This window comes from Eurosta solidaginis, chromosome 1 (assembly GCF_040869045.1).
Source record: "Eurosta solidaginis isolate ZX-2024a chromosome 1, ASM4086904v1, whole genome shotgun sequence".
Lineage (NCBI taxonomy): Eukaryota > Metazoa > Arthropoda > Insecta > Diptera > Tephritidae > Eurosta > Eurosta solidaginis.
The window spans coordinates 314711494-314725569 of NC_090319.1; the positions used below are offsets into that span (position 1 = coordinate 314711494).

Below are 14076 nucleotides of genomic sequence, written 5' to 3' on the forward strand. Positions count from 1 at the left end.
GCTTTATGTATGTAGATATGTATGCCTAAAACACTGGCACAGTGGTATAGCAGTGGATCAAAGAAATACAAATTGAATTAATCTGCTTCAACATACTCCACCCGTTGAAAGGTTCCATTCAATATTTTACTCAACTGGTAATGGGGCTATCTTATGCACTGGACGTCTTAAGGTACCTCGCTTGGTTAAAATATCGACCACACGTACACGTCCATCTGTCCCTGGGAATGTATTTGTAATACGACCAAGAGCCCATTGTTGTGGTGGCAAATTGTCATCATGAATAAATACTAGCTGACCAGGAACGATGTTTTCCCGCGTCTCCAGCCATTTGGAGCGCGCTTGTAATGTATGAAGATAATCGCGACGCCACAAGTCCCACAATCGTTGCTTTAGATAAGTGATTCGCTGCCAACTAGTTAGACGCGATTCTTTAACGTCATTGAGTTGTGGCTCCGGTATTGTGTGTAATGAAGTACCAATGAGCAAATGTGCTGGTGTCAGCGCCTCTCCATCGTTTGGGTCGTCAGTCAATGGAGTTAGAGGCCGCGAGTTCAATATGGCCTCCACCTCAATCACAACGGTTTGAAGCTCTTCAAATGTTAAATTGGACTGCGAAATGTTTTTTATCAGCAAAGTCTTCATTGATTTGACAGCAGCTTCCCACAAACCACCAAAGTGCGGAGCTCGCGGAGGAATAAATCGAAATTCAAAACCGTGCTCGCTGCTAAACTGTTCCAAGTCAGATAATGATTGCTGGTTGTAGAACTGACGCTTGAATTCATCAAGTTGTGATTGTGCGCCCACAAAATTTGTAGCGTTGTCACAGTATATACGCTGCGGTATACCACGTCTGCCAATGAAACGCTTTAAAGAAAGAACAAAGTTATTCGTAGATAAATCAGAAATCAATTCTGCATGAACTGCTTTCGACGAAAAACAGATAAATATGGCCACGTATGTTTTGTAAGGTGCTTTTCCGCGAATGCGATACGATGTAAAAAATGGACCGCATAGGTCTACACCTACGACCAGAAATGGACGTTGGGCAAGTAAGCGATCAGCTGGAAGAGAGCCCATTATTTGTTGCACCAACTTCGGCTTGTAGTGGTAGCAATGCATGCAAGAGTTGACTACTTTTCGGACCAATTCGCGTGCATTTATTACCCAAATTTGAGAACGCATAATTCCCATTAACACCTTGGGCCCTGCATGCTTGTTCATTACATGCAAGTACTCTACAAATTTGCGCGTAAATTTATGTTGTTTTGGCAATAAGGCAGGAAACTTTGCATTGTATTCGATTGGTGCTTGATTGAGTCTGCCTCCCACCCGTAGAACTAACTTAGTTGAAACTTGCAACGGTGTCTCGACCAAAAACGGGGACAGCTTCTGTAGTTCAAGCTTTAGTGTCTTGCCTTCCTTGAGCAACTTTATTTCATGGGCATAGTGTGAGTGCTGAATAGATGAAACTATGTATAAAAACGTCTGCTGTAGTTCATATGGTGATATGAATGCATAATTTTGTGATGAATTTTTGCTAGGTGGAATTTTGTTGAACGGCCTCAGTATGAATGTCATCGCCCTCAATATGCGCCGGTACGATGAATATCTTGCAATGACACCTTCAATGATGTTATCATTACTGAAACCTATGCTGCAGTTGAGAGTAACATGTTTCCTCTGTTCTAATTCGAGGTTACTGAGAGATATTTTTGTTGGCTCTTTGGGCCATGATTCCGAGTCGCAAGAGAGAAATGTCGGTCCCTTAAACCATATTGTATTCAATAGGTCACGTGCCATACAACCACGTGATACAATGTCTGCTGGATTTTGTTTGGTTGGTACATATTTCCAATTGATGCCTACTGAATTGTCCTGCAGCTCCGCAACTCGATTGGCAACGAAGCAGTTAAGAGTGGATGAATGCATCTTGATCCATTGTAAAACTATGGTTGAATCGGTCCAAAAGTGGATACCTTTAATATATTGAGATAGTTTAAATTTGATTTTTTTCCATGTTGAACACAGTAAAACAGCTGCGCACAACTCTAAGCGGGGAAGTGAGACTGCCTTTAGTGGAGCCACCTTTGATTTTGATATCAACAACGTTGTGGTAAGTTGGCCGTTTATATTTGTGCGAAGATAAATACAACAGCCATACGCACGCTGAGATGCATCTGCAAACCCATGTACATCACATTTATAAGTCAAAGCGGATTGTACATACCTGGGTACTTCAATGTGGTTCAAATGTTGCAAGTCTTCCTCGATTAGCTTCCATTGAGTGATAAGCTCATTGGGTAGTGGCTCGTCCCAGCCAATGCGACGTATCCAAAGCTCTTGAACGAAGATTTTACAGCGAACTGTCACTGGACTTACCAAGCCTAATATGTCGTACAAACGGGCAACTGTAGAAATTACAGACCGTTTCGTTGGATACTCTATGACTGGCAAGTTATATTTAAAACAGAAAACATCATCCTGTGGTTTCCATGACATGCCCAGAGCCTTAGTCACGTCCAGCTCTTCGAGTCTTATTTGGAACTCTTCACAGTCGGGTTGCCACTCACGATGATTAGATTTCCATTTGGCCAACTGCAAACCTGATTTTGCTAACAACTTGGTTGTTTCTATGGCCTTTATCTGTAGATCCCTAATGTTATCTGCGCCCGTCAAAAGATCGTCTACATACATATCTTCCTGAATAGTTGCGGATCCAAGAGGAAATTGTTCTTTGTAAAGATCAGCAATGAAATATAGGCACCTGATGGCCAAAAATGGTGCACATGCCATGCCATATGTCACTGTGTTCAGCTGAAAAAGACTTAGAGGCTCATTTACAGATGTTCTCCAGTAAATTAATTGATAATTACGATCTTTTGGTTGTATTAAAAACTGACGATACATTTTACAAATATCTGCGGTAAGGCCGTAACGATGCAATCGAAATGCTAATAATGTTAATATAAGATTTTGCTGAATTGTGGGCCCAACCATAACTAAATCGTTGAGGGAGCAACGAGCTGTAGTTTTAGCGGACGCATCGAAAACCACACGTAACTTCGTTGTTGAACTCTCTGGCCGAACTACACAGTGGTGTGGGATTACGTAATGTGATAAAGTCACATCCAAATTGTGGATTGGGCTCATGTGTCCAAGATCCAAGTATTCTTGCATAAAAGATGTGTACATTTTTTTTTAATGTAGCATCGCGTTCGAGACGACGTTCGAGTTGGAGAAAACGGCGCTTAGCAAACTCGATAGATTCTCCAAGTAAATTTGGAGACTGGTTAAATGGCAATGAAACTTGAATGCGACCATTTTCTAGTACCTTTACGTACTCTTTGAAATGATTTTCACATTCTTGTTCCTCGGGTGTATATTTGTGAGGTGTAACCTGGTCACATGCGAAATCTTCGAGCTCCCAGAATTTCTTCAAAATTGTATCGAGACCACAACTCCTCATGACATTGCATGTGTATGGACTTGATTTAACGTTGTTATCGAGCTTTCCACCAACAATCCAGCCCAATGTGGTATTGATCAGACGCGGGGAATTTTCACCGAGACTTAAGGTGTTTTCAGAGATAATGTCAAAGAATATTTGCGCGCCTAACAACAAATCGATTTTTTTGTGGTCTAAAAAAGAGCGGATCAGCCAGTTTAATCCCTTTTGGTAAGTTCCAGTTGGTTGTGTCCAAGCAATGATCTGGTTGATGAAGCGAAATTCTTTTTGTGACGGCAAGGTCTGAAGTGAATTCATAACTAGAGAATCTAGATGTTATCACGGCTTTCACTGAAAACCTCAAATTGGTACGAACATCCGCAATGCCACAAATTTCATGATTATTTCGCTGGAACCCAAGTTGAAGTCTTTTAGCCAGCTCCTCAGTTATGAAATTAATTTCGGAGCACGAATCAAGAAGAGCTCGTGCTGTTTGAATGCCCCCATACTTATCCTTGATTAACACTAGAGCTGTAGGAATAAGGGCACGTCGCGAGCTCTGTGAAACTAACGACAAAAGTGGTGGTTGCATAGAGTTTGTGTCAGCATTTCGCTGTCTATTGTTATCCCCTGAAGTAACACGATGCAAAATGGTATGATGAGAATTTTGGCATACACGGCATTTTGATTTTGAAGGGCATTTTGAAATCATGTGGCCTTTACGAAGGCAGTTGAGGCAAAGATTTAGTTGCTTGGCAAATTTATACCTATCACTTACAGATAGCGACAAGAACTGTGGACAAATGGCTAAATAATGATCTGCTGACTGACATTTGCAACAAAATGACGCTGATTTGCTCTGTGTAGTGACGAAAGAGTTTGACGATTGCTTATTATTTGCACCTTTGCTCTTTTCTTGTTGCGGTTTCATGTTACTTTCAAGAAATTGGCAATGTCGACTTAATGTGTCGTAACAGAACTCCCAGGAAGGTAACTTTTCGTAGTCTTGCTTCCTGTCATAACTCAATTTTGACTGAAGGTCTACCTTCGATAGAACCAGGTGAATGATAATAGCATTCATCACATTTTCTTCGGAGCCCAAAGATAACAATGAACCTCGGAGAGCAGAAACTGTGTCTAACAATGTGCGAAGACCTGATGGATCCGACTTAGGAATGGTTGGAATATTGAACAAACTAGATATGTGCTCTAAAAATATTAATACCTTTTTGTCGTATCGCTCCGCAAGGGCTTTGAGCACAGTTTCATAGTTATTCTCCGATACTTGGAAAGGTGCGACGACATTCAATGCGTTGCCTGACAAAGAACTCAATAAGTAGTTAAACTTGTCAATTGTTGGTATAGATTTATCATCATGAACCAGGTTGTTAAATGAAGTAATGAATCGTTTATATTCACCGTATTTTCCATCAAACTTCGGTAATTTTAATGGGGGTAAACGATTTTGGTGCAATATATTAGAGCAATTTGAAACATTGGCTACAGTGGAGTCAACAACTTTCTCTTTCGTACTCTTACCTATACGTTTTATTACAGTTGCCTTTGCAGCGATGAACAAATCTTCAATTTCCGAGCGAGTCTCGTCTTCTGGATCATATTTCTCTATCTGCGATTGTAGCTTGCAAATTTGTTGAAAATATGCCTCCAAAATATCTGCTTGGCATTCAACGACTGCAAGATCACCCTGCTTCTCCTGATTGATTTTGGCGGCAATGCTCTTCAAATTTCTTTCCATAGTGGCGCGCTGTTGAAGCAGTGCCGGTAACTGCTCTTCTGGCTTGTCCAATTTTCCCTTGCTCATTTTACTAGTACACAGATGTAGCTAGTTATGAAATGGTTGACAAATCCAAACGATACTGTGTAGTGATTAATGCTGTTCCAACGATAATAGAATCAGCGGTGACGCTTTCGATTTAATTACCTCGAATGGTATTTTAAAAGCGCTATAATTGTACTTTGAACACTTGTTCAAAATAATACGAAATTTAATTCAACCAAATAAACGAACTCAGGACTTAACCTTTTGCCGGGTATATGTCCTGTCACGGTCGCCAAATGTATGAACTCAATTTAATGAGCCTGGTATAATAAAACCCCAAATGGTTTGTTTCACAAATTTATTACGACTGACTGTTACATATTGCGAAAGAAATTTATAAGCCTAAAATATATTGGAAAAGTCCAGTTAATTGACATCGAATGATGTTGAGTGAAAAAATAGTAATAACAATTTACATAAGAATGCAGTTATTTTCAGGTTGAGAAATGTTCTTATGTGTACATTTGTATATCCATGGACAAAAGCCTAACTTACAAATCAATGAGTAATTATTATTGTAAATATGTATGTAAATATGCATATACATAAGTAAGGTAAGCCCCAGGCGGCCGTCGCATGATGTGCTTTATGTATGTAGATATGTATGCCTAAAACACTGGCACAGTGGTATAGCAGTGGATCAAAGAAATACAAATTGAATTAATCTGCTTCAACAGTGTCAGCAGAACTTTTCTCAAGGACCAAACTGAAAAACCCTATCACAAACCAGAACCTATGTTATAAACTCTTTGCAAATACTAGAAACTTTAAAGGACCTATGCCACTTGCGGCTTCTGGATCTGATGACGGTGATGAAATGGTACCACTTGAGCTCGATTTGAACCCGGTACCACTTCAAGTTGTGGGAGTCTTGGCCTGGCGAGTTCAGGGCACGAACACAAAACGTTCTCGATAGTTTCCTCCTCCATCCCGTACTTCCTACATCTGCTATCACTAACTAGACCTAATTTGAAATCACGTGACGCCAAAAGGCTGTGCACAGTCAGAATACCCCTCATGGGCTTGCAGATTTCTCTTTTTTTATAATAAGAGTAACTTTCTTGGTTTATGCGTGTAAAACCTGCATATGTTCTTCGGCACTTTGCAGCCCCATTGTTGTGTCCACGCCTTTCCTGCTTGGTGTATCATGTGCAGCTCTATTAATTTCGCTCAATATTATTGGAACGTCTTCGGTACAAGCTTCGAGGGATGCTCCCTTTTTAGCTAGCTTATCCACTTTTTCATTTTCATCTATTCCCATATTTATAAATACCCAATGAGAGAGAAGGGCGATAGACGCCACGTACACCCCAACACTCTTTTACATGCATAAAGTGCGTCGCGGCCTGCTGAACTCTCTCCTCTATGTTGTGCTTCCACGATAACTAACTGTCCAGAATGATACCTAGATATTTTCTAGAAGTATTCTACTGCAGAGGCACCCCTTCAAGCTCCTCTCAACAGGACACTAGATGCCGAAGTATGTATATTCCGAAGCGCCCCATCCATAAAAGAGCTAATTGGAGCGAACTTTCCACTTATGATAACGGGCTGATCTTCGAACCGACTGCGCATTTGGTTGTTAACCCCATGGCGTGCTCCTGTCCACTGATTTTATGGTCTCATACAGCCCCTGCTGCGAAGTTATCTTCCTGCAATTAAGCATGCAGCCGATCCATTTGGTTAGGGCTTGTGTACTTTAATGCACTTAAAACCCTCCATGATTTTCTGTTTAGAGATATTGTTGAAAGCTTCAGCTATGTCTAAGAATACAACCAAGAAGTTCTCCTTATATTCCAAAGCTTTCTTTATATTTATAACCACCCTATACAGTTCCATGTCTACCAACTTTCCTTTGGTGTTGTGCTTTTGAGCCCTGTTTCATCCATGTTGGACTTTATATGCACATCTATCAGCCTTTCAAATGATTTGAGCAGAAACGAAGTTAAGTTAATTGGTCTATAGTTCTTGCGATAGGACTGACCTTCCCTGCCTTTGATAGGAAAACGACACAAGCAGTTCTGCAAGAGTTGGGTACATGATGCAGTCTTATGCACCCGTCGAATTTAGTTTTAAGCCATTCCACGATCGCTCTACTCGAAATTTTTAGCATAGCCGGGATAATATCACCTATGCACGGCGATTTCAATTTAGAGTCGGGTATCAGTCACCAAGCCCATCACTACCCGCTCCATAATCGAAGTGTAAGTGTTGTCTGCGTGATATGCATCGAGAAGCACTTTACGGGACTCTTCACTACTATGTGACCAGCAGGTTTACAATGGAATAAACAAATAAGGGCTAGTATTTTTTTTCCTTGCTTACTTAATATTTAATTTGCTATGCTGATTTGGATTATGCCCCCCTTAAATTTTACCGTGATGTCTATTTTCACTAATATCAACTCCTATGTAGTTACATGTAACGAGTAATGCAAAAATATACCCGTAGGTTAGGTTAGGTTAGGTTAAGAGGGCGTGCGTGAGTGTTACCCACACTTCCACTTGGAGACATTTTTGTCCATTGTGAGTGCCCTAAGTAAGTACAGGGTGGCGGCAAATTCGTGTAGCCCCATTACCTCCTAGTGGTCCTCAACGAACAAATTGCTTTTCCAAGAAGAAGCGAGACGTCCACCTTCACAACCTCTGCCAGGCTGTCGAAGAAGCGTGAGCCCAGAAATCTGAGCCTTCTTCTTTGAAGCGCCGGACATCGGCAGAGAAAGTGGTAGATCGACTCCTTTTCCTCCTCATCCTGACAGCTTCTGCAGAGGGAGCTTGTTGGTATTCGCCACCGTCGGAGCATTGGTGCGATAGCATAATGACCTGTGATGACACCGGTAAGTACCGTCACCGCAGATTTGTTCAGTTTAAGAAGAAACTGGTGCCTTTCCTATCCAAGCATGACCATAAGGACCTTGAGACTTTGCACTCAACCATATTGGTCCATAGCAAGTCCGTTGTCCTGTTCTCATATTCGTCGATTCTTCCTAGGAGATAACTCAGCGGCGGTCGGAAGGATCTGTCCACCTCACTTACGTCTAAAACGGAACCTTTCCTAGCCATCTCATCCGCGAGTTCATTCCCTTTAATGCCGCTGTGCCCAGGGACCCAGCAAGGGGAGACGTTGGGATGACTTATAGAAGCCAGAGAGGCTCTACACCTCCGCACGATGTCCGATTTTATCATGTTGGACTCTAATACCCTTAAGGCGGCTTGGTTGTCAACAAAAATTGTTACGTCGGTGTTGGAGATCGAACTATCTTGGAGCAGCTTTGTCGCTCTGTCTATAGCATAGACCTCGGCTTGGAAAAGATTCCCGTAACTAGCTGAACTCTCCAATACCACGAACAAAGATGTTTATACACATTACACAGTTGTATTTTACATATATTTTCTTAATATTTATATGTAGTATATCAACAAGTTGTTTCTAAAATCGATATCATCAGTAAATCTACTCATTTCGCTACAAGTGCGCTCCTTTACAACAGCCTATTCAATTTCATACAAAAGACTTAAGCACGAACTTTTACAAAATTTCATTGCAAGTAATCGGAATGAATCAATAAGCAGGTTAATAAGTAGCTATCTATATAGCTGCTATAAACATAATTAGATAGTAAATTTAACTGGTGCGTAAAACTTTATGCTTTAAAATATATGTTTATATGCGTGAAATACGCTAAATACCAGATTAAAAACAAATATAATGAAAAAAATGATCACTGCAAAGGAATGTATGCGATCAAAGAAGATGTTTTTTGTTTAAGTATGAATGTGTGAATTGTGTGAATGCATGTGTGTATGGACGCGCCAATGCTATTTAAAATGTGCCATGCGTCGTTCAACTGCAAACAAAGTTTCACCTTTGTTATTGATATTTGACTACTTTTTTACTATAACTATTTTCTGCTCATGTATGCATATGCACATGTGTTTATCCATGTATGTATGATGTATGTATGTACGTAGGTACTTAGTTATTTTATACTTTTACTCGAATGTGTTTCTATTACTTTTTGAACAGTTGAGGACGAAATGTTAGCGAGATTATTCGTGGGATGATCAGCGGCCGACAAGAGTAGGGCAAACGATCACGGAGTAGGGAATTTCGAGACGGTAACAGTTGCGCGACCAACAGCTGCAGTGAAGAGGTGCTGTACAATAGAGGTTTACGCCGATCACTTTATCGGCGGCGGCGGCGTAAGCTCTATTATATACCGGCGGCGGCGGCGTAGGCGGCGCGCCGGCGTACGCCGGTGTTCTTACTTTAAAATCTTGATTTTTCTATTTATATAAATAATATTTAGGAAGGGTTTTGTTTATATGTATTTAAGGACATCAACGTGTTGGCCATTTCGGAAAGATCCGGGGTTTTTGCATCAAAAGACCGTTCAAAAATTTTCAGGAGTAGCTCCTTGCGAAGGGATTGTCCCTCGTTCGCTTGCTCTAGAGAGGCTTTGAACCTAACCCCGGTCTATGGAATTGGTACTGCTGCGTCTGCTGAAAAGAAATAGAGATACATAAAATAGTCACACTTTTGCCTGTATATCTCGTGCAAAGCGTAATAGTTTCACCTAGTGTTAACTCCTAATAATCGTCGCGAATACAATTTCTTTAAATCATATGTCGCTCCTTGGCGGTCACGCATAAAGGCGACTTAGGGTTGCTACTAATGGTCTATTAATACTCATGACTCTCGTGGCACAGGGTGCCTCCAGTTTTTTCGGCTGTTTTTAAGAGCTATAATTCCCGATGTGCGAACAGTAGGGATCCCTACCAACAGTCGCTACCACGCCTCCTGAGCCTCACACCATATGCCAGCACAGAAGCTATAGCACTGCGGCTTCGAACTCATACCTTCGTACGTCACTTTCCTAGAAGCTCTAGGCGTAGCTCCGCAGACTTTCCAACGGATGCTTTTGTCGAGCTATGCTTCCGATCTACACAACAGAAGGACCTTCAAATGTTAGGGAGTGACTATTCGGCCAAGGATGCCGCCCTCGTCTAAGTGTATGTCATTGCGGAATGGGTGAAAATCGTATTACAAGGACCCTGGATAAAATTTTTAAAATGTAGACCAAAGATTGCAGACGTTTGTGTTCACAACATTGACTTCAATAGTCTTCGTTAAATCAAATTTAGAATGAAAGTCGACGGATTTTAAGTTGAAAGTTGTTAACTACTGTTTTCCGGCCTTACGATATAGGAGCTCATTATGGATGACCGCGTAGCTTCAGTTTTCAGACAAGTTCGACTGTCCACTACGTTAGGGTAGTATCACACACGATCATTAGTTCCACTGTCTTGGGAAAGTTTTTGCTTCACCACTTTGAGTGTTCTTGCGAAGGACAAAGCCTCACCTGGTAAATATATGTGCCTACGTATTGACATTTGTAAAAGGAACCGTAACGTGTTGGTGATATTTAAACTTGGTTGATAGGCTATAATCAATGCGATTCACTCCAAGGGACTAGTTTTGGATAGGGCCGCCAACTTTAGGAAATGTCAAACCGGGAGACTTGGGTGTTGAAGGATGAAGTGTGAAAATCAAAATTAACATTTCAGACGCTATTGTATAGTTTCGCAAATAAACAACAGATGTTTGAATGCAAGATTAATGATTTTTCAAACCCTTCTCATAAGTACATATATCCTCAACTTAAGTATGAGGTAAGAATAATTTCAAAGGAGTGTTTATGCCCCTAGAACCTACTAAAGGATTTTGCATCACTGATTTCGCTTATTCTTGAGGACAATTTAAAAACATGTTCGCCTTGGGTCATTTTATTTGAATTAATTCTTCATTATTAATTTTTTCAAAAATGTAAAGTGAGCATATAAATTTATTACATAACTTTCCTTGTAGTGTTTTGTTTTAATAACTTGCTGAATTGGGTGATGCAAAGTCCGTGTTAAGCTGACATCGAAAGCGCCTGTTATTTTAAATAACTTTTGAATAGTTATAAAGAGTTAAGTTTCGCAATTAGTATCTTATAACTGGCAGTGATGCGCATCCGTTTATACCACTTTCGACCATATCAGACCAATTTTCGACATGAACAATAAATGGCCTAAACAGTGTTAAACGAGTAGAAAATATAGTAACGCGCCGGACGCCGCGCCGACGCGCCGATATTTTTGACATTCGGTGGCGGCGTGCGAAAAACGACCAAAATCGGCGGCGGCGGCGGCGTTTATCGGCGGCGTATATCTCTACTGTACAAGTAGCAAACCCGGAGGGAAGTAAGCGTCGGTGATGCAGCAGGAGTTGTAGAGATCGGGTGTTACTTTCTAATGGCTGCTATTGCACGGTAGGCGTTGCGCGTAGATGCGTTGGACTGTACTTGATGACCACTCGTCAAGTAAGCGAAATGCGAAGTCTTAGGTTAGTACAGACTGCCTTGCTGGACACCACCGCCTTCAAAGCTGCGCCTTATATTAAACTTGACAGATTTTAGGCCAGAGTTGTACAATGCGATCTAAAAGAACTGCGGTAACCCCGTGCGTTCATATATCGGTCTACAGCCGTAGCCAAAGCTAAGGGGAAGGAATTTTGTAGTCATAAAGCAGCAAGCTCTTTCCTACGAGCGAAATAACCCAAACGGTTTCATCTCGTCCCCCTTGCGAAGCAAAGAGTGACACGACATGACAGCACCATTCATACAGCTAGAGGGATGAGAGTTATGCCCGGAAGTAGTCAGCTCACGCAAGCGTATATGTGGAAACGGTGGTACAATGATTTTTAAGTCTCGTTTTACGGCAGCTCAAAATTTTTAGGAAACTTTATGAGTCTTATGTATTTCTTTTTTTCTGTTAACCGACTAAAACAACTCCAGAAATGGAAAGACAGCATAATGGCTCGAAGGCTCAAATAAAAGCTTTTCGTTCTGGGATTTTACAACCTGCTTTAAAAGTTGTACTTTTTTATTTTTAAATTATTTGTTTTAACGTATTTCATTCTATTTCTTACAGTTGCAATCGCCAGTTTTCTTTATCGGCCTCTCATCTCTTTTGCTTGTGGTCATCCATTGCGAGCCACAACTGCTGAGGCGTCACTTTAGTTATCCGCAATGGGCGGGGAAGAGTGCCAAGCAAATAGCGCTCGGACGCCAGAAATCGGCACTTTTGGGAGGCAAACAACGTACGTTGGTGGTACAAATACGCAGCGATCAACCGGTGCCGCTGGTACTAAAAGGAGGACGTAACTCACAACTGAGATATGGCTTGAATCATTTACGTGGCGTGCGCCCTCTAAAGTTAACCGGCCCAATTTATTTGAAAGCTGCACCAATGGGATATAAGCAATTGCAACAAAACCCGCTGAAAATTAAATTAACTAACTCGAAGCTAAAAACTAAGCCGGCGTCTAGCTACGATGTGCCATTCCGCTTTGAGGTGCCCACAAATAATATTGCCTATCCGCCCTTGGGTAATGAAGCACAGCAATTACCGGTGAGTAATCAATTTGGAAAGGGTGGTAGGTTTTTAATGTTGTTTGTCTTCGATTCGAATAATTTCCTCGAGGATAAAATCTTTTTAACTGTGGTAGGCGCGACTATCATTCCTAAGGTATTTTTTCCTATCAATTGGAGAAATCCCCTTCTTTCGTACACTGATACAGTATCAATTCTGTTATACTTAGTTTGGTTTAGGCTATGTAAAGTTAACACAATTCCACTCGAAGACATTTGTTACCAATGTGAATGTCCTCAGTAAATGATGACTGGGTCACACACAACCAATCAGGTATTTCCTGCTTAATCTCTCTTCAACCACTTACTTTGCCCTGCCGACTTAACAAGTGGCGAAACCTCCGGTTCCTCCAACAGAATATCGAAGAAACGTGTTTTCAGAAACCTGAGTCGGATTGTCTGCAGCGGTTAATCCGTTGTTGTTGTTGTTGTAGCAGTGCTTCGCTCCACCCATTAGGTGCGACCCATCACAAATTGTCATCAATATCCTCTAACGGGAGTCCAAGGAAGCTTGCAGTTTCAATAGGGGTGGGCCATAATGAGAGGGGTGTTAGAGGCGTTTGTTCCACATTACAATTAAAGAGGTGGTTCGTGGTCATGTGGGGACACATTGCAAGCGGGCATACATTTTGTATGTCGGGGTTGATACAGTATCCAGATCGAAGTTGAGCTAGAGTGACTCGTGTTTCCCTGGGGAGTATGCGTTCCTCTTCCGCTAGATTTGGGTACTGTTCTTCGAGTACAGAATTCACCGGGCAATTCCCGGCATAAAGGTCCGACGCCAGTTTGTGGAGTTCGATGAGAACCTGCTTGTGTTTTTTGGCTTCATCCGGCTGAGTTCTCAGGTGCCGTATTTCCTCATAATGCTTACGGAGATGACTCTTTAAGTCCCTGGGCGGTGTTGGCTCATCAATCAGATGTCTGTTGGGATGCCCAGGTTTCTGGGTATTCAACAGGAACTGTTTGGTTAGCATCTCATTTCTCTCCCTGATGGCGAGTATTCTCGCCTCATTATGTAGATGGTGTTCTGTGGACATAAGAAGACAGCCCGTGGCGGTTCTGAGAGCAGTATTTTGGCAGGCCTGTAGCTTCTTCCAGTGAGTAGTTTTTAGGCTTGGCGACCATTTATAGGACGCGTAGCACGCAATCGGCTGTGTTGCTTTGTATGTGGTTGTTGTTGTTGTTGTTGTAGCGATTAGGTTACTCCCCGAAGGCTTTGGGGAGTGTTATCGATGTGATGGTCCTTTGTCGGATACAGATCCGATACGCTCCGGTAACAGAGTACCATTAAGGTGCTGGCCCGACCATCTCGGG

The 14076-nt window shown here is 41.7% G+C and overlaps 1 protein-coding gene across 4 annotated transcripts in view; it reads left to right on the top strand.

Moving 5' to 3' along the window:
- Nucleotides 1-14076, top strand: part of LOC137237664 (uncharacterized) — a 31950-nt gene that overhangs the window by 14445 nt on the left and 3429 nt on the right. For all 4 annotated transcript variants that reach the window (XM_067761616.1, XM_067761617.1, XM_067761618.1 and 1 more), the window contains exon 2: nucleotides 12263-12742. In XM_067761616.1, the coding sequence (XP_067617717.1) occupies nucleotides 12263-12742 (480 nt within the window). The remainder of the gene's footprint in view (nucleotides 1-12262; nucleotides 12743-14076) is intronic.